The sequence below is a fragment of the Poecilia latipinna genome, unplaced genomic scaffold (genome assembly GCF_001443285.1).
Source record: "Poecilia latipinna isolate Pla-1442-1.1 unplaced genomic scaffold, P_latipinna-1.0 Scaffold449, whole genome shotgun sequence".
Lineage (NCBI taxonomy): Eukaryota > Metazoa > Chordata > Actinopteri > Cyprinodontiformes > Poeciliidae > Poecilia > Poecilia latipinna.
Window position 1 is genome coordinate 28,355 of NW_015113065.1, and position 19,456 is coordinate 47,810.

Here is a 19,456-nt window from a genome sequence, read left to right on the forward strand (position 1 = left end):
TGACGGTCGGACTTCTTAATGCGCAGGCATGGTACTCACTGCATGTATGCTATCCTGACAGCGTATGGCTATCTGATAGAATAAATAAATTCAGTGGCATAGAAGTGAGCTTTATAACGTTCTAACATTATTAACCTTATGCCAATTCAAAACCATGAATGGCTTGAATTGGCTATGACTCCGTTAGAGCCGGCAGCAGGGCGAATATTTGTTGTCCTTTTTTAAATTAAAGCAATTAGATCATGTCAGAGAAAAATCCAATCACTAAACTGTTTCTGTTTGCATAGCAATAACTTTAAACCATAAAAGCTGCATCATCTTCTGTGGCTTAGAAATCACTATTTTTAAAACCGTGGTGTAGCTTAACTAATTCTATTCAATTCAAATTAATAAATACTTTATTTTTCATAAAGGGAATTTAAGTGTTGTCCTAATTCATATCATCTAATTATCTTCATATAGTCTCTGTGAATAATAATCCTCTGGGCAAAAAGGATTCATACATTTAATGACAAAAAACAATTTGCTTTTAGGATCTTTTGAAACAAAAAGAGTTGGTTACATTTTTTAATTAATTTTAAATAAAAAAAGAAACTCTGATGCTCTTATCGTCCACATGTATAATTTTCCATTAAATCTGTATTTATTCTATTTCATTTTTAGCTGGGTTTTCTTGAGCATTGAGGACATCAGATATTGTTCTGCATATTGAACACTTCAGCACACATATAAATGTTACGCTCACCTCGTACTTCCTGTAGTTGACCAGAAGCGCCAGCAGCACCACAGCATCATACCCATGCTGCCCTCTGCTGGACGGATCCGACAGAATCTGAGACGACAGGAAGAAGTCAAAGCATCGCTGAGCCAAAGGGCACAAACTGTTTTAAAAACAACATGTCAAATATCATTGTAAAAGAAAAACACTTACTTGTAGAATAGCTTCAAAAATGCTGTTGATCATCACATATTCCAGAATTGTGTTCTGGCTTATATTATCCGTTACCTGGAAATATAATTTTTCCACATTTATGAGTCGTGTTTAAACGGCATGAGAAGCAAATATTTAAGCAGATTACAGTAAAATTTATGGTTTTATTTTTTGTTGCTTTTTTTTTTTTTTTACATTCCATCTATTCTTCTCACCGTCACCAAACACAGTAACAATTTCAGGCAAAGGCTCTTGAGGCTCTCTGAGCTGTCGCCACAAAGCAGGCTGTCCAATCTCTCCATCAGGTCCTGAAAGAGACGCAAACAAACCTGAATCAACTCAAACAGCTAAGCTTTTTTTTCTTCTTTTTTACCCCCATGTGCTTTGCTTATTGCACAGATGGCTTCTCTTTTTTAAGGCGATTTATCACACACCTTCATCCTCTGCTCCGCCTTGTCAAAGCCCATGAGCATGTTAATGATGTCGAAGCCGGATGCAGACTTGTTCTTCTGATGAACCCCTCGGAAAAGCGCACAGAGCGTCTGGCAAGATGAGCAGAGATCAGAGATTGCTGCGAGACGTGAAAACCTTCCTGAATATAAATGCTGGGAAGGACACTGTGACTGGATTAAGTTGTTTAACATTAAATACACCCTTCTCAACAGGCGAGGGCGCACTTTCTCTGTCTGTAATCACATATTTCAATGACTTGAAACCATTCCTCCCTCCCTGGCACCTCCAGGCCCGGGCCCCCATCCGGCCCGGTTTGGGGGGCAACAGCCCCCCCAGACCCCCCCTATAGCTCCGCGCCTGGTTTGGGGGATTCTGCTGTATTGCAATCAAGCGCAGCAAAAACAATGACATTTCTGGCTCTTTGTGTTTCTCACACTCTCCGGCCCACAGGCCAAACTTAAAAGTTTATGATTTTTTTTTTTTTTTTCACAAAATGGGCTCGACCCCATATGGGTGGGGAACAGAAATGAGTCAATGACGAAAATAAACGTCCTGCATCCGACTGATGATAAAATTCCACTTATCCATGATAGACACAAAAAAGCCAGATAGCAAGAACATGTCAACAGCTGCTTTTGCATAACAGAAAAGTCTCACAAGACAGAACAGCAGTCCTGCCACCACAACATTCATGACCTTTGATTAATACAGTAAAGGCCTTTTTTTATGAATTCAAGACAGTTTAGGCCTTGATTTTAGATACGTGAATTCAAGACTTTTTAAGGATGCGCGGACATCCTGCGGTTACCTGCAGGGCGTTGACTACTTTGATCTGGTGCTCCTCTCCTAGAGCCTGGACGCAGTGGTGAAACAGGGAGTTGATGTTGTCTTGGATACGTTGCACTTCCTCCCCGTTTACACTCTCCAATTTGGACTCCAGGTACTCCAAGTTCACCTGAAACCAAAGAATGTAGCACACTGGGGCAAAAAAATAATTTCACAATAAAATCCTTAAAGAAAAAAAAAGTAATTTAGTCTGTTTTAAATACAGTAAAACTGAGTATTTGGACAAATTATGCAAATGTCGCCACCTGGCAGACTGATGCACAGTCATGCTGCAGTTCAATCTGATTTGAGTGAATCTGCACTTCCTCTTGAACACGAGAACAGATTTTTGCAAATGCCTTTGTCTGTGAGTCACTCCAGCTGCTTCTGACAGCAGTTTTCTCTCAAAACTATTATTTTCAGCGCACATCACAATCACGCTAACCAGGCCAGACAACAAATTTCCAATCATGTCTGCAGACATTCCCACCGGAGTGCGTTTTTCTCTACCTTCATGAGAAACAGCTCGTCCCAGAAGCGAGGGTTATTTTTAGCCGGGTCTTCTTTCTAAATAGGCATAGAAAGGACGCCGTTGTCAGCACTGGAACAAATTTACTCCTTTCTGAAAACATTCACCACTTCTTACCACCCGCCGCAGCACTCACAGCAAAAATCTCGTCGTACATCAGAACCACCTTCTCTTTCAAAGGCTTTTTAGAGGATGACGTCCTCCTCAGCAGCCCTGCCTTCTTCTCAACTTGAGACATGACTAAGTCTGCAAAGAGAGCGGAAACAGAGTTAGCATGCAAACAGTGTGCAAAATCAGGAGGCACACAAAAACAAGTCGTCATTAACAAATGCTTAAAATGCAATATATAATTAAAATGTGCTAGCAGTAGCTTTTTTACATTGCAAAAATGGTTCTTCTGGCAGCAGGTAGAGGTTGTAGATTGTTTTGGATCTCTGTGTCTTGATCAGGTCATTCAACCTCATGAGCTCTTAATGGTGTACTATACTTGTTTCTGATTAGTTCTCAATATGCAGAAATTATTGCAGGAAACGTTTCGCATGGGATTTATATCACCGACTACGCTGTCAAGTGACAAATAATGGCTGGAAGCAATCACTGTTTACAGTCATACCACACCCAATTTGCTCATCGCTTTTACTGGCCTCTCCCACAGAATCTGAAACACGGATGACCAAAGGCATGAACAAAAGATTTATTTCATAACTCAACACAATAGCATCACAACAGAGGAAAACTAACACTGTAAAAGTTACAAAGAATCCCTGAAACAAGTCTCTGCAAATGTGCAATGTCTTGTTATTTTACACCTGATATTAACGCCACTGACTGTTTCAATCCCCTTACACGTTTGTCATAACGTTTCTGACATATGCACAAGTAGAAAGAACTTAATGTAACACATCTGATTCTTTTCTGCACGTTTATGGTTTCCGGAAAATGTGCCTAAACTAATACAGACAGAAATATTTTAGGAGCTGTATTGCTACTAATGTAATTAGTTGTTTTAGCAGCCTATTTCCTAAAGTAATAAAGCTCATATTGGGGAGATGAGACAAATGACTGCGCAATATTAACAGGAATTACTGTAATGTAAACAACGCAACGATTCGGCAACAGGTAAATCGCCTGTCAGTGGTTACATTTGCAAAAAATATTTTCCCATTTGTCTCACTTCACTTATTATGATCATAAACTATCAGCAAAGACGAATAATTTAACTCAGGACTATAGCAAACCACAGCGACGACCTTCTCAGAACTTCATTGCCAAAGGTAATATTTTACTGACTTTTAATAATTTGCACCAACACAAGTGCACTTTCTCAATGGCTATGTTAGCAGAGCCCTACTTGACAGAAGTTAGAGACTGCACACTGAAACATTTTCGGTCAGTTATCGGCTGAAACTGGCTGCTATTGATGAAATCAATATTGATCAGTTCTAGTTGGAATCAGCTGCTAGCTATCTTATCTTGCGTTAGCTTCATAAGCCAGTTCTACTGAACTAGTCCCTCTTCTTGAAACTACAAAAAGCGAAATCATGACCATCAGATACTTTCATCCTGCAGAAAAATCATTAAGCTCCGCAATGCAAACCCGTTAAATTACCAACTGTAAACTCAATCGGGCCTTTTACATATAGATGTTTCGCAGCTTTGGCTAACGCTAAGCTAGCTGATGTCTATTATTATTTATGTTAGCTACCACTGATTTAACTGTTACGAGCTAAGTGACAAACGCCTGCGTAATTACTGGTTAACTGTCCGTGTTTTTATTGTTTATATATGTTAATTTCCACGTACGTACCTCAGTCAAACAGTCAAATACCAATGGTAATGTAGTTCATGAATTCTTGTGGCAGCAGTTAGCTGTTAGCGCCCTGTTAGCATCCTGCTGCTCTCCAGGGTCTTAACGTCCGACAGGTTTCTTCATGTATTTCCTTCTCAATTCTCTGTAACATGACGTTTTCTTTTAAATACCGTAATCAGAAATCCTTTTTTTTTTCTTTCTTGACTCTTTATCACAAACGGGAGAGCTTTGAACACTTAAAATAATTGAAGAAAACCAAGCAATCAGACATTATTGTAAGAAAAAATATGCATAGGCCTTGCACCAAATTAGATTCACTAAACAAAATGAAGTGCTCATTGAATGAAATGTAATGCAAAATTATCTTTGCTCAGCTCAGAATTTCTTCTTAAACTGTAAAACAGAGACACCTGTCATACATTATATTCATGTCGTATTTCAAAAATATCATTATTCTAAAGCTAAATATTCTAATTTATTGAACGTGACTGTACTTTACCATACATAGGTTTGCTGCAGAAGTTGAATTTTAGGGCTGCACAGTGGTGAAGTTGGTAGAGCTGTTGCCTTGCAGCAAGAAGGTTCTGGGTTCAATTCCCAGCCCAGGGTCTTTCTGTGTGGAGTTTGCATGTTCTCCCTGTGCATGTGTGGGTTCTCTCCAGGTACTCTGGCTTCCTCCCACACTCCAAAAACATGACTGTGAGGTCAATTGGTTTCTCTAAATTGTCCTGGCAACCTGTCCAGGATGACCCTGCCTCTCACCTGGAATGTTAGCTGGAGATAGGCACCAGCGCCCCCCCCCCAACCCCACTGAGGGACAAGGGTGTAAGAAAATGGATGGAGTTGGATTTTAGGCAACAAATTAGGTCAAACCTGTAGCACTTGACCAAATCTAAAAAATTTGTAAAAAAAAAAAAAAAAAAAACTTAGCCTAAATCAATAAGCAGCATAATTTTATTTAAATCTCAAATTTAGTTTTTTTTCTGTTTTCGCTGTGTATCAGACACGACATGAAAACTAATTTCTTTAAGCCACACTGGCCAGCAGGCACATAAAGCCGTGTTAAAGCTCCACTTTAAAGGAACAGCTGATGTGCAGGTTTTTCATCACACGCTGAAGATGTAATCACCATGACAAAGCCACTGTGATAATGATTCCCAGAGCCTAAACGTGTTCACTTACTCTTCATCGGCTCAATTAGAGCTGTTTGTCACTCTTTGTTCCAAAATCAATGGTCGCCTCCTCGCTTTTATTGATGCTGACCAGCAGTTTATTCTCTGTGCACCACTCTGGCAAGATTGTTGACTTCCTCTCCCCATGAAACCTTATCATTGTTTTGCCGGGTGATCAATAACTGTGGTGTCATCTTTAGAGGACACCAGCGTCCCCTCGGTGCCTGGCTGTGGAGTTTTCTGGGGGAAAGGAACTAAACAGTTAGATAAAGAAAAACTATTTTGGATATACTGTAGGTGTAATGTTCAGGTTCTCTAGAGAAGTGAAGTGGAGCTGCTGTTAGGAATGGTTGATGTGATTTCCCTTTCTCTGTTTGACTGGTAGTTCTGGTTTTGGTTTTGCCTTTCCTTCTTTGCAGAATGCTCTGAATGATCTCCCTTTGTGCTCGGGTTGGTGATGTTTGATCAGCAATTTTAAAGAGTTTCTGCTATCTTTGTCTCCAGGAGTTAACGTCATCCATCCATTGTGTTTTGCTTTTTGAAGATAGGGTTGTGGGGAAAGCAGAACCAGGGAGGAAACTTAGAGATTCTCCCCCTGTTGATTCTCTTCAGAATCCAAGGAGAGCTCAAGGGATTTGTAGTCCTTCCAGCCTCTTCTGGGTCTTTCTAGTGAGATGTACGTCTCCAAAAGGGGAGGAGGTACAGAAGAGTTAGTAAATGTATGTTTTTTCTGCTCCTCTTCCTCCAACCAGTTAAAATGCGGATCTTAATCTGAAATTCTGGAGTGGCACAAACTACAATCTCAATATTCTCTGCAGCAAGCAGAGGGTGCCGACTCCCCACCGACTGCACAGACGTGAAACTCTTCCTTTCACTTGTTTTATCTGTTGCCCTCTTTCTAATGCCACCCTGGGCAACTGTCCATATGGCCCATACCAAAAATTACCAGTGCCCAGGAGGCATCATAATCAGGAGCCTGAACAACATCAGCTTTTATCTGCTGGTTGAGTCTTCTCAGCTAACCTTTTATTTGTTTGAGGACTGAAAGAGGCGTTGATCGACAGGTGCAGCCAGCGGAGAGCCCAGCTGTGCCACCTGAAGCAAGTTTGCTAACTGGATTGACGAAGAGTTTTTACAGCGCTTTGTTCAAAAATTTTAAAAAAAAAAAAAAAAAAAACAATAGTATGTTGTGTTGTTACTGTATATTAAATAGGGAGTGTGATCCTGCACAGCTACATTATACTTGGAACTGGGTTTATATTCATTCATGCTTAGAAAAATTCAAAACATTTAAAAAAAAAATATCCTGAGTGCAGTAAAAAAAAAATTGCTTTTCTGTTGCACTTTTTTTTGTTTTAGATTGTCAGATAAATTGCAATTAAAGACAAAAAAATAATTGTATTTATTAATGGAGAAAAATAAACCAAACTGGCCTCTACAGCTAGTTCCTGGTTGGACAAGAGACAAAATCCTACTCTGACCGTTCACAGAAATAAAATATCCAGTTTCTTCCAATTTTATCACCATCTTTGGTGAGGAAGTATACCAACGCAACAGAATAAATCACTATTAAGTCTTGCTATTTGCTGCAGTTTTCTGACATTTCATCCATCTCACTTCATTGTTTTAAAACACATCTGTTCATAGCGCGGATGTGTTAGGTGAGAAACCTTTTAGCTTCTTCCTCACTTATAAAAAAATCAACATATCTGCCTATCTGAATCATGTTTGCTTCTCTTTCCCACTTTTAAGGGTAGCAATGACAAATGAGCTGCCCTTTTACACCAATATTTAAACAAGAAACATAAATTACCAATTAAAAGTTAGCATGAGCGATAAAAGTAAAACCTCATAAACGAGATGATCCTTATGTTGCTATGGGTCCAGCATCCGTGTTACTTATAAAAATCCCTCATCCACCAGTTTTAAAGTGAAAATGTATCTTTTTATTGGTACCATACATTAATTATTAAGGGCAGAAACTAAGCAAATCAAAAAAATATATATCAAACAAAGATTTCTCTACAGGGTTTGGAGAAGGTACAAGTCACCATTCAAAGTCAATCAGAAATGCAGCTGGAATCAATTCCCCCCAAAAAACAAATGTACAAACCAATAACAGAGCTGTTCTCTATTGGACTTTACAGACTCAGCACTGTTACCAAAATATGCAGACTGTACTTAATGTTAAAATGGCTAGCGACACTGCTGGTTATAAACAAGACTGTACAAATAAGAGAATTTTAACATAAAACTCATTAAGAAAACAAAAAAGATCAAAAACAAAAGATTGTTTCTTAGCCAGTGATGAAACAGGAAAGTTACAGGGAAACTAAAAGCCATTGAGCACATTCACTTCGACAGCAAGATGAGATACAGAAAAATTGTCAGGGATGCTGTGATTAATCAAAAATACAAGCGTGAATTTTTAAAAATAAATAGAAAAGAAAAAAAAAAAACTAAGTAAAATCATCTTTCCATGGTGCCATTGTACCCCCAGGGGTTTGTAATTTAATTTACACAAGTTTTATTTAAAAAAAAGAGGAAGGAGGAAAGACAGCAGGGGGGGAGGAGGGAACAGGTTCATGAGTGTTTTTTCTCCTTTTTCCTATTTTTGTTTCTTTACATTAGATCGGGATGGCTTTAGGTAAATCTAAGTAAGAATACATTTTATTACAGTCAGACAGAACTTTGCTACTACCTTAAATATACAAGCACAAATACACAAAAAATCCCCAAAAAAACAACAAAAAGACAAAATAAAAACATCCACACTAAATTATTTCTCTTTTATAAACATAAAAGATTAAAAAAAAACAAACAAAAAAAACAATATATTTTTGAGGGGGGAGAGGAGGATAAAAGTCCTGCGTTGCTCCTTGGTCTGTAGCTTTTCAGTATTGGTAGAAAATTAAAAATAAAAGTAATTGAAATGAAGGCGTTTAATACAAATTAAAAAAAAAACATTCTAGGGAAATATATATACTGTATAAAAACTCTTAAAATGTGTAGCTGTGTGTGTGTTTGTGTGTGTTGTAAATGCTTTCCATTTGAAAGACTGCAGTCACTGTAGTCTAATCAGAGATGGTTGGGGCACTGGGGGCACTCAGAATCCTTCAATCATGACCTTTACTATCATGTGTGTTTGCATGGGTGAGAATGTACATGTGTGTTATTGCCCTAGTGCCTCAAAATAGCCTTCATACTAGTGTGTTAGTTCTGAAAACCGACGCTCGGTTCTGACCCGTCTGCTTCAGCAAAGCCAAAGATAAACACTTCAGGTTTTCTCTTCTCACACACACACACACACACTCACTTTCGCTCACACACACACACGCACGCAGGATGGCTTATGCATCGGCAGAGCAGGCCACGATCCGGAGTCGTGTTTAGATGACAGGTAGCGACTCGCCACCGCCGTGAAGCCCCGCCCCCACCCGCCCCGCCCACCCACCCCTCCGTGCGAGCGAGCGTTCGGTCTCCGATAGGTTAGTGTACTTGGTTCTTGTGTGGAATAAATTCCTGCTACTTCTCGGTCGTGTCAACCCCTATCCCCATCCGGAAATGAAAACGAACAACAGCGGACGGGGTCGTTTTGTGTAAAAAGTTGGAGGAGGAGAGAGAAAGAGAGATGGAGGGAGAGGGAGAGATGGAGAGAGAGAGAGACAGAGAGAGAAACAGTGCTGGGACACAGTGCCTAAACATTTCTCTGGCTCAGTCAGAGGACAGACGGAGCTCCTTCAGGCTACCTGCGGTGTGAATCTGAGCGCTACAGCTGTGTTTGGTTTGCAAATCAGACTATGGACCAATTTGGCTGCAGTCATGGCTATAGAGGTAGGGTGGGGGGGCTGACAAAGGGGTCTGTATAGAGGTTATGGGGGGTCCCGCCCCGGGGCTCTACTGGGACGCCTGCGAGGTGGGGTTGTCGCTCTTGCTCTCCTGGCTGGAAGGGGCCTTGTTGTTCCAGGGCGAGTTGGAGCCCAGCGCCGGAGAGTTGTTGAAGCTGTCCTCGTCGTCGATGCCGTTGGCCGCGTCGAACTGCGTGTTCTCCAGCCTCGTGATCAGACGCTCGTCCTCGTCGCCGAACTCCCCGCCCATCAGGGTGGGCTCTCCCACCACCATCACATCCTGCGGTCATGACACACAGGGCTTTGTTAGCGGCGAGATTTGAGCTTTCCTTTGTGCTCTTTTGAATTTTTGCAATTCAAATTGAAACTACAAACGCAGAATAAATTAAAAGTGGTGTTTGTATTTCTTTTAAGAGCTGAACACACCCTATACACCAAAAAAGCTAGAAAAAAAATATCTTAAAAAAAACCCTTCTTGCCAAGTTTCCTGACCGTTAGCAAACAGAAATAATTTGGGTAAATCTAAGCAAGTTTGGTCTGATTCAACTTCGGACAGAGAGAAAAAAAAAATATTGTCTTTTCATTATCTAACTATCTTGTTTCAACTATAGATAACGTTTTCCAAATTTAGGCCTTTAATCAAACGTTAGATTGCACTTTATTCCTAAATGTGCAGTTTGAATTTTAAGTACTTTCTAAACCTTGAGAACACCTACCTAAAAAATTCAAGCATTTTTAAGGATTTCAAGCACCCTCACTAGCTCTGTCTAAGGCTTTCGTCCTAATACGTTTTTAGAGCTGAATGGGCTTTCCTGGCTCGTAATACAGACGCATATAGATTTTACCGTCCGAGACGTCAGGCCTCACAGAGCGATGAGAACATTGGATGATGGGGAAAATAACAGGAAGAAAGTAGAGGAAATAGGGCTTAAGTGCAAATCAATATCACCATTGCTGTATTCCACAATGATATTGTGCAGGCCTCGTCTGTTTTTTTCCCCCCTCTCTCTAAATGAATGTTTTTAAAACCTGTAGTAACCAATCGCCGACACTAGGTGGCAACGATGTACTGACCGGAACTTGGCTGGACAAAGGGAAGCCGCTGCCGGGGCTCTTCTTTTTGTTGTTGTTGTTGTTGTTGGCCCCGCCTCCGCCGCTGATGGTGCTGCCGCCTGACATCTTACGCTTCCGCCTCTTGTTGGGGGCCTGTCTCGACGGCTCGGCTGTCGAGTCGGGAGAGAGGGCGACGGTTACGCAAACGTCAGGCTGATTTTATGAATCTGCACGGTCCGTCCGGCTTACCAGGCGGCGCCACCATCCTCTGCCATTTCTGGAAGAGGCAGGTCTTGAGGCAGTCTCTGGGGCTGAGACTGTATGTCTTGTGTCTGGACATCAGCTCCTGCATGGGCTCCAGAATAACACACAGCTGCAGGAGGGAACAGAAGGCAACGGGTTGACCAAGGGTGACGCAACGTTTAATACGAACAGAAATGTTTCTTATTGAAACAGAGAGTTTAAGCTACGTTATTATTATAATAATCTAGCTGCAGAATAAATGAATCAAATTCATATTTTTAAACAATCCAGTTTTTCAATAAGAGTCCTGCAGTGGAACTGCATCGTACAAAGTGAACCTCGAAGAAAGCTTTAAATATTATTGTCACAAACAATTATATAAAATCAGTTTGTCTGAATAAACAATTTAACTACAAAACAATTCCATGAGTTTGCTTCTTACCAGCTAAATTTGGCACTTGATTTGATTGGGAAATAGATTACAAAGTGACAGAATGACCAAAGTGTTAACATGAATCCCTCGATATGTATTAAAAATAACTTTATATTCAGAAAATAGTGCATTTAAAATGCAAGACTGAACCAGTTAAGAGAAACAGAAGTCATTTCATTCATTATTAGACATTCAACATATAAGCTTAAAGGGTTTGAACAAAAAATATGACTTGTATTTATTAGGTGTATTATTTATGATTTTGTCCGATCTTGTTATTCTGTATGTTATTCATTAAGGTACTGACATGATCTCTACATTTTAATAGGCTAAAAAAAAAACACATGGAAGCAGAAATGAGGCAGAAAGCATTAGCATTAGCATTAGCGCATCGTTTAAATCCAGCATGAAGCCCAGATTCTAGTCTGAAGGATTCACCAAACATTGAGCTAAAGGAAAATATAGCAGGAAGCTTAAGGAACTCATCATGATGCTGCTTTAGTTGAAAGGTTCAGAACAAACTAAATAGATTATAAAGTGACAGAATGACGTTATAATCCATTTAGATTATAAAGTCTAAATCAAGATATTGCTATAGCTAAAGTAATCTGACTTGTAGACTAGTAGCAGCAGCTTCAATATGCTCAAAAGTTTCTGCCAGGGTTCTTCCTACATCAACGTCAAGCAGCACATCTTATTCAACTTTGCAGGCCTCTAAAGGCCATTATCCTCATCAGACATCTCCTGCCACCGTGTGTAGCACTTCAACTTTAATACCAATTCAGAACAGTTTTAGTTTTTATTTAGTTATTTTAACTCTTTTGCTCTATATATGGCTTCCCTGGTACACATAAGAGCTGTATTAATCCATTATCCACTACTGCTGCTGCTAATGTTTTCATATACTTACTTATATAAAAGCCAACATGCAACTCTGTCATTTAGTTGCATACTGATAAGTCTTTGGTAATAGAAAACTACCTATTTGTTTTGAAGGAAGTAATTCCATAACAGCTTTAAGGATTTTTCCATGATCCACGGCTTTATTTAATGCGCAGTGGTATTATGTTTTTAAAAACAACAACAAAAATCCGGCTGAATGTCTGTATTTCTGCTCACTGACAGCAGGACTCGCACACAGACGCAGTGACCCGACTTCACACACAGACGGAGCTTCTGTTCTTAAACAAAAAGCTGCAAAGTAAGCGTCAAGACGGCCTCACAAAGAAGCACCCAGCAGGAGTTCGTCAGAACATCGTACACCTTCAGGAAACTGGACTTAAAAACTCCCTGCCTCGCTCTGTGTGCTGCAGCTCTATGAAACTGCTGAAACCTATGAACTCAGAATCACGTGCCGGCGAAGACAAAACTGTTGATCGTAAACCAAAAATAACTAAACTAAACTGAGCTTTATATCATCATTAAGCCAGTAAGAACATCCCAACGGGAACAGGTTCGGTCTAGGAATCTGTCATTTCAAATCGAGAACGTAACAAAGATGCTCATTCTGAAGACACCAATAATCAAGGAGGCCTGGAACGATTAATTGGACTAATATCATTGAAATTATTGTCCACTAATTTAGTAATTGATGAATCATTTGAGCATACAGAGTCAAAAAAGACTAACTGATGAAAGAACATTCTAAGAGCTGTAATTAAGCCAAAACTCTACAAATTTTTTTTTACACATTTTGTATTTCAGAAAAATAAAAAGTCTAAAATTTTAGCTTCACCCAGCTCAAATTATCTTTTCTCCATTCAATAATCAGTTGATCTAAAAAAATAAACAGATTATCCCAATACTGTACTGATGTTAAATCAAGCAGAAATGGCTGACTTTCTCTTGCTAGAAGTATTATTTAAATTTTTAGTAGCAGATAATTGCTTTGCTACAAATGTCATTGCATTTATGCAATAAAATATTTGTTTTCGAATTTAAAAACAAGTTACTTGTTTATTTGCATACTTAAATGCATTTCTAATATTGTAAAAAAGAAAAGCCTTAAATGAAAAATCTCCTATTTTTGTCAGATTAATCGTCACAATAGTTGGTAGAAAACTGAAATAAGCCCTACTATCACCACACAACACTGATTATTAAAGGAGCAAACATCCTGTATTATTTGGAATAAAAGAACGGCTGTATTTCGTCTTTTATAAGATGACACACCAAAGCAAATGGAGGCAAACACAAATACTTTTTTATCTTGTTACTTTGTGCTTTCTGGGGGGAAAGCTGTTGCCAAAAGCTTGAAGTTCTTTCTTTTATAGAGTGCATCCAGAAAACACAGGATTTTGCAGCATTAACCTGCTGATATTTTCATCTACAAAAGTCAGCTTCGTGGTGCGAATCGAACGAAAAACAAACAAAAGCAGTGTGCCCTGGCTCCCCTTACCCGGAGGTAGTTGAGGGTGGAGTTTGACAGGCCACATCTTGTTATGTTTTTGGACAGCTGGTCAAGCATCTGTGGGTCTTGGGCCTGGAACGAGATTAAAAAGAACGACTTTAAACGACGCCCATCGTACGTATCCACGTGTAACCCAGTCCCTCACTTACGTGCATGGCCAGTATACTGCGGGGGATGAGTTCACGGTGCTGTCTGATGCTGAAGTGCCATGTCTTTATCCGCATCATGTCGTCAAACATGAACTCCAGGTACAAGCGGCCCTCTACACACACCTGCAGAGGTTCAGAGGATGGATTCAGCCTGCGAGGCCGTGAAGGAGGAAGTCTCTATCCTGACAAAACGTTACCGACGTACCTGTGTGAACATGGGCTTTCCGTTTTGAGTGACCATAGTGCACTGATCACAGTCAAGGGAAACAAAGTTATTGTGGAAGGATTCCTTGGGATGTTTCAGTACGTAGTAGAGCTCCGTGGCCCCGCCCTCAAATATACTCCGGAAGTACCTTGGAATTAACGTCCGACCAATCGCTGGAGAGAGAGAGAGAAAAAAAAAAAACAGATGTGAAAAACATTCTTGGCTCATCTGTTGACCAGAAAACAGCAAAAACTAATATTTGCAGGTCCAATTTGAGGCGCTGGTCTAAATGATGCTGTTATGCAACAGTTTGTTTAACGCTCGAATGCAATTAATTGACAAAGAGCAGAAAAGGCTCCTATGGTGTCTCCTCAAATAGACTGAATTAAACAAACAGAGCTGCAACAAACTGGAAGGTTCACAAAAAAAAAATAAAAATAAAATATCGGCCACTGGGGAATTATTCTAGAATAGCAGAAATTTAGCCCACAAACACAATTTAAAAAAAATAATTGGTGAAATTTAAGTCAAGTTTGTTTGTGTAACAATATAGAAACAACAAGAAAGTTCAAAGTACCTTACACCATAAAAACATCAAACAGTCAATTGTGAAGCAATAAACATTTTGTCAAATGCCATCATCAAAATCACCAAGCAAATATACATCAAATACATGATCAATGTTCCAGAATCAAAGCAACTCTGAACCGGTTCTTAACCTTGATTTAAATGGACTCTGTTTCAGCAGTTTTGTAGTTTTCTGGAAGTTTGTTCCAGATTAGTGGAGAATAGATCACATACAGTAATGAGGTCTTTCAAAAAAAAAAACAAAAAAAAAGGATACAGAAATTAAAACTCTTCGCAAAATGAAAAAATGTTTGATAAAACTAAAAACTCATCTTTTCTTAAGTCTTTTTTTTTTACCTCTATATTGAACTACACACACTTAGTGACTTTTTCCAAAGATGAAACCGCTATTCGTTGAACTTGGCTGAATAAAAGGTTTTTAAAAAACAGGCGACCCGTCATGAGAATGACCCCAAAAAAAAAATGTATATAGACCAAGAAAATATAAAAGTCAACAAAAAGGTTAGAAAATTTGACAACTTTTGTTTGTTTTATTGAGATATTACATAGTTTACCGTTGAACAGCTAAAGTTATAAAATTTCAGGACGTATTGCAAGATGACCAGAAATAAATCTGTGGCTCGTCGTGAGTGCTTTAAACTTATTTAACAAAAAGTCTAGACACTCTTTTTGCTTTATTTTTACAGCAACAGAAGAAGGCGTCACACTTTGGAGATGAAAGGCAGTGCAGTGCTCACTTGGGCTAAAAACAAGAAATCAGAAAACAGCAAGAAAAAAAAAATAATTAACCGAGTTGTGCTTTTTCATAATTTCATAGCGATGCAGTTGATACTGAATCAAGATAATATGGTTCTCCTTAGTTGGTTCAGTTCTTGTTGAATGGGTTATTTGCTTTGAAGAAGTTGAAAGGAAGGAAATCAGGGTTTAATAGGATGACTTCAGAAAACTATTGACGACAAACACTGTTAGAAAGGTTGTGCCATTTCTGACTGGAATTGTATCATCACTACCAACCACTGTGCCTCTAAAGAAAGACAGACACTCAAAACTAGGGATATGTCCAAGTATAGAAAATAAATTTCACACACAGAGTTTCATTTTTGTTTGTTTTGTTGCTTAAGTCTCATTTAAAACAGACTCCTTTCTATCGCAAGACAGAGGGAACGAAGTAAATCAGGTAAGAAAATATCGTAGGTCTCGAAGGCGGTGCATTATTTGCCATAGCAACACAAAAAGACAACAGACATGCTGGTCAGTAACACGCTGCAGATAAATCTCTGCTCCAACACAACTGTTTGAAATGCTTGCATTATCTCTTCAGCGAGCAGGAGGCCGACCCACGAGGAGAGGAATTTAACCCCGCGCTGTTAAGATTTTCCAAAGAACCAGTGGCTGGTTTGGTGTGTTTGGCCTCTGAAGCCGGGCTCACACTGTGCAATTTATGGCCTTTATCCGTAAAAAAAAAGAAAAAGTTGTTGTGAAAGAACCATCAGAAAATATTTGAAATTTGTAACCAGTGACCTGTGGTTAGTCGGTCCAGCGGAGCTGAAAACAACTGAGCATCCAGATCTACCAGAAGACAAAAAAAAAAAAAAAATCAAAGAAAAAGCATTCAGGTCTGCGTTTTCCTAGCAAATTTCCAGTAAGCTTCATAGCGTAGCTGGCAAATTATATGCGTCACGGCCAAATGCTGGTGATTTGGTAAAATCAAATCACCAGCCTCCCAGATGTAATCGTTTCTCAAATAGCAAAGAGTCCAGATCTCTTTGTTCTGAACAAAGCACAGAACAAAGGGCTGTTTTTTGTTTTTAATCAGGCTAGTGTTTTCTTAATTTTATAGAGGTGGCTGATTCTACATCATCAGAACTACTTGCCACATTTTTATTGTAACAATTTTTTTTTGCATACGTATACTGATATCGCAATATTCACGTCGTCATACTGCGAGAATCTCATAGCGGCTGACGCCTAATAACAGACAGAGGTAAAATATCAAGAAAAAAATTTACAAATCGCAAAGAAATGTGCATTGTGAATGCTACTGTGACAAACATCTTATTGTCTTTGCTCTGAACATTTCCCAGAACACCTCCTCCTCTAATAAGACGTGCGTCAACAACGGTGGTTGCATCCTCTGCTGAGCCTATGTCTGCTGTTATTAGTAGACTTGCAACTCTGTATTTTGCACTCCACATTGTAGCAGAACAGAGTTTAATGCTCTCACGCAGTGTGACATGTACCATGATGGACCATAATTGCACAGATCATCATGAATATATAATTGAATCTGTAGTTATTGTGGATAACTAAAGGCTGTCGCTGAAAAACGTTAAGGGTCGACAATAGGGGCTCATTCACAGACTAAAACTCAAGTAATGCTTGTTACTCACTGTAACGTTTGGGACCGTCTTCCAGACAGAAAGTAATGGTCAACATGGCATCATCTTCAAAGAATTCTGTAGTAAAAGCATCCCACCACAGGTTGTCGCACTCCTAGTGGATCATTTGAAGAAAAACACAGCACACGAGAATTACCACAACTGTTTTTGTGTCCATTTCCAGGTGTGCCTTTGTGCATCCAGCTGGACACAAACCTCTGTCCAGTTCTGTAGCCGCTTGTTGAGCTCAAATATTCTGTAGTCTGTTTGGTTACCATATGGTGTGTGCCTCCTGAGTTACAGCACAGAAACACAAGATGAATAAGAAAGCAGGGATGAGAATGAAGCACTTGTACATTCAAGCGTTTCTCTGACTAAATCTTAATTTAAAGGGGAGAAGTTGACAGCTACTGTAAAGCACATTAACACACTACATTAAGACTAGCTGAAGGGAACAGGAAACAGTGTTGCCTTACCCTATACCTGGCTCCATGTATGAGGGCGGATACATCGGAGTGGGACTGGAAAACAAGAAGATTGTTTCATTAAACTTTAGCTTCTTCTACATGCTTGTTGATCTTAGAAAGTATACGAGCAGAATTCAAAGAAAATATAACGAACAGCACTTCTCAAATATCTTAACCTGTGTTTCACCAAATGGAAAAAAAAAATAGCTGTTTTTTTTATTACTATTTAACTAAATATCTTCTATACTCAGTTTCTACAGTTTTATAGCATCTATAACAACTGTTATAAATGTCCCAAACAATTAAAGTTTAGAAGCTTTTTTTCTGTCATTACGATGTGAATCATTTTTGATGGATCATCAGACACAACAAACGGCACAAATACTTTGAAAGCTGCATCTGGATGTTTAAAAGTCTAACCAGGAGTTGGTTTATCTTTTTAAAAAGGTAAGCTTCCAAAATTAGCATATCACTTCCTTTTTAAATAAACCCCCCCGCCCCCAGATATTATGTTCCACAGTCCAATAAATTTAGACTACTTTCTGAACACCAATTAATTTGCAGTTTGACTTCAGTTGTTGCTCCGGGTGTTGAGTTATCAGCCCACCAGCTAAATGACCAGAGCTGCACCAAGACTTCAGCTACAGTCCAGAACAAAACAATTATACACCTGACTCAGCTTTCTTCGTCATTCTATAGAAATATTAACACAAACCAGACATTTACACAAAAATGGTGATGATGAGAAAGGTCACAACATTTCTAAACCAGAAACTACAGATTTAATGTACATCAGACAAATACGAGTGCTACATGATTAAATCCCTGTTGTACTCTCTTTGTAAATACAAAGCGCTACAAACACCAGCACTAGATGTTTAAAACGCACAGAAGGGGCAGGAAACTCACCCCACGTCTCTGTCCAGCATGGTGCCGGGGTGGAAAGGGGGGAAAGTGCTACCGTTGGGGGGCTCCTTGGGGGAGTACAGCTTGAATGACTTGGAGGAACAGCCTGGATGACATGGAGACACACAAGAGAGGAAAAACATAAAAATCTGTGACAATAAAAAGGGAACTAGACAGACTACGGCAGAGAATACGTGGAACTGTAAACGCCCAAAGCTTGGAGACAAAAGCTAAATTGTTCCACAAGTCTTTGATACAACAATGTCTTCAGTACAAGTTGATTAATGGGGTTCGTCTGGTGGACGTCAGCCCGACGCAGCCGGTACGTGTCCGTTTTAGTGATACAAAGACGGTGAAGGAGCATCCTCCTTCCTCGCACATAAACCAATCCTCCGCCTTGCCACCATCTAATCTCCATGAAAACACCTCTAAATATAAAAATACCAGCAGACCATACGTCCTCGACACGAACACTCATAAAACAGACCGATGTCTCTCCCAGACACAAACAGTTCCCATCCTTTTTTTCTTTTACAATAACTGCCCAGCTCCGTCATAAAGACCATCCAGGCATGGCGGCGTAGGTGTCATGACCCCACCGTCACCATGGTGAGGCCCCTCCTCCTTAATGTCCCCCTGTCTTGTTACTATTGAACAGACATACATCAATCAATTTTCCCCTCAATCAGTTCTGACCAGGATTTTTTTTTTCTTTTTTTTTGTGGTATTCGTAAAAACCAAGAACTCAACCAACAGGTGATGCACTTTTTAATTTAACAGTCCAGCTCTTGTTTTTTCATCATGTTATAGTGTTGGAAGAAAAATGAAAACCTAAAAACAAGAAAAGGATTTTTTAATCACAATATAAACCTTTTGAAAATAACAAACTAGTGGTAGCAATACTCAGTTTAAATGTACATCTAAAATACAAAAAGGGGCAACAAAAAAAAACTGGCAGATTTTTCTGGCATCTGATTTGCCAAGCACCAATCACATCTGATTATAGGAAATCTGACCGACTGATACATTGGTGCATCTGTAGAATAAGTAATTGTA

At 39.4% G+C, this 19,456-nt stretch overlaps 2 protein-coding genes across 4 annotated transcripts in view; both read right to left on the minus strand.

Moving 5' to 3' along the window:
* armh3 (armadillo like helical domain containing 3) overlaps positions 1-4,693 on the minus strand; it is a 27,830-nt gene extending 23,137 nt beyond the window's left edge. Inside the window, exons 1-8 of the mRNA XM_015038655.1 lie at positions 4,546-4,693; positions 2,875-2,984; positions 2,720-2,776; positions 2,193-2,339; positions 1,366-1,473; positions 1,147-1,239; positions 932-1,006; positions 746-832 (exon numbers count right to left, since the gene is read on the minus strand). Of these exons, the coding sequence (XP_014894141.1) occupies positions 746-832; positions 932-1,006; positions 1,147-1,239; positions 1,366-1,473; positions 2,193-2,339; positions 2,720-2,776; positions 2,875-2,976 (669 nt within the window). The 5' untranslated portion in view covers positions 2,977-2,984; positions 4,546-4,693. The remainder of the gene's footprint in view (positions 1-745; positions 833-931; positions 1,007-1,146; positions 1,240-1,365; positions 1,474-2,192; positions 2,340-2,719; positions 2,777-2,874; positions 2,985-4,545) is intronic.
* A 3,617-nt stretch (positions 4,694-8,310) lies between these two features.
* Positions 8,311-19,456, minus strand: part of ldb1b (LIM-domain binding 1b) — a 30,933-nt gene continuing 19,787 nt past the window's right edge. For all 3 annotated transcript variants that reach the window (XM_015038662.1, XM_015038661.1, XM_015038663.1), the window contains exons 2-11: positions 18,404-18,506; positions 17,504-17,548; positions 17,244-17,319; positions 17,040-17,142; positions 14,062-14,234; positions 13,857-13,979; positions 13,696-13,779; positions 10,871-10,994; positions 10,643-10,791; positions 8,311-9,848 (exon numbers count right to left, since the gene is read on the minus strand). In XM_015038662.1, coding sequence (XP_014894148.1) covers positions 9,618-9,848; positions 10,643-10,791; positions 10,871-10,994; positions 13,696-13,779; positions 13,857-13,979; positions 14,062-14,234; positions 17,040-17,142; positions 17,244-17,319; positions 17,504-17,548; positions 18,404-18,506 — 1,211 coding nt within the window. In that variant the 3' untranslated portion in view covers positions 8,311-9,617. The remainder of the gene's footprint in view (positions 9,849-10,642; positions 10,792-10,870; positions 10,995-13,695; positions 13,780-13,856; positions 13,980-14,061; positions 14,235-17,039; positions 17,143-17,243; positions 17,320-17,503; positions 17,549-18,403; positions 18,507-19,456) is intronic.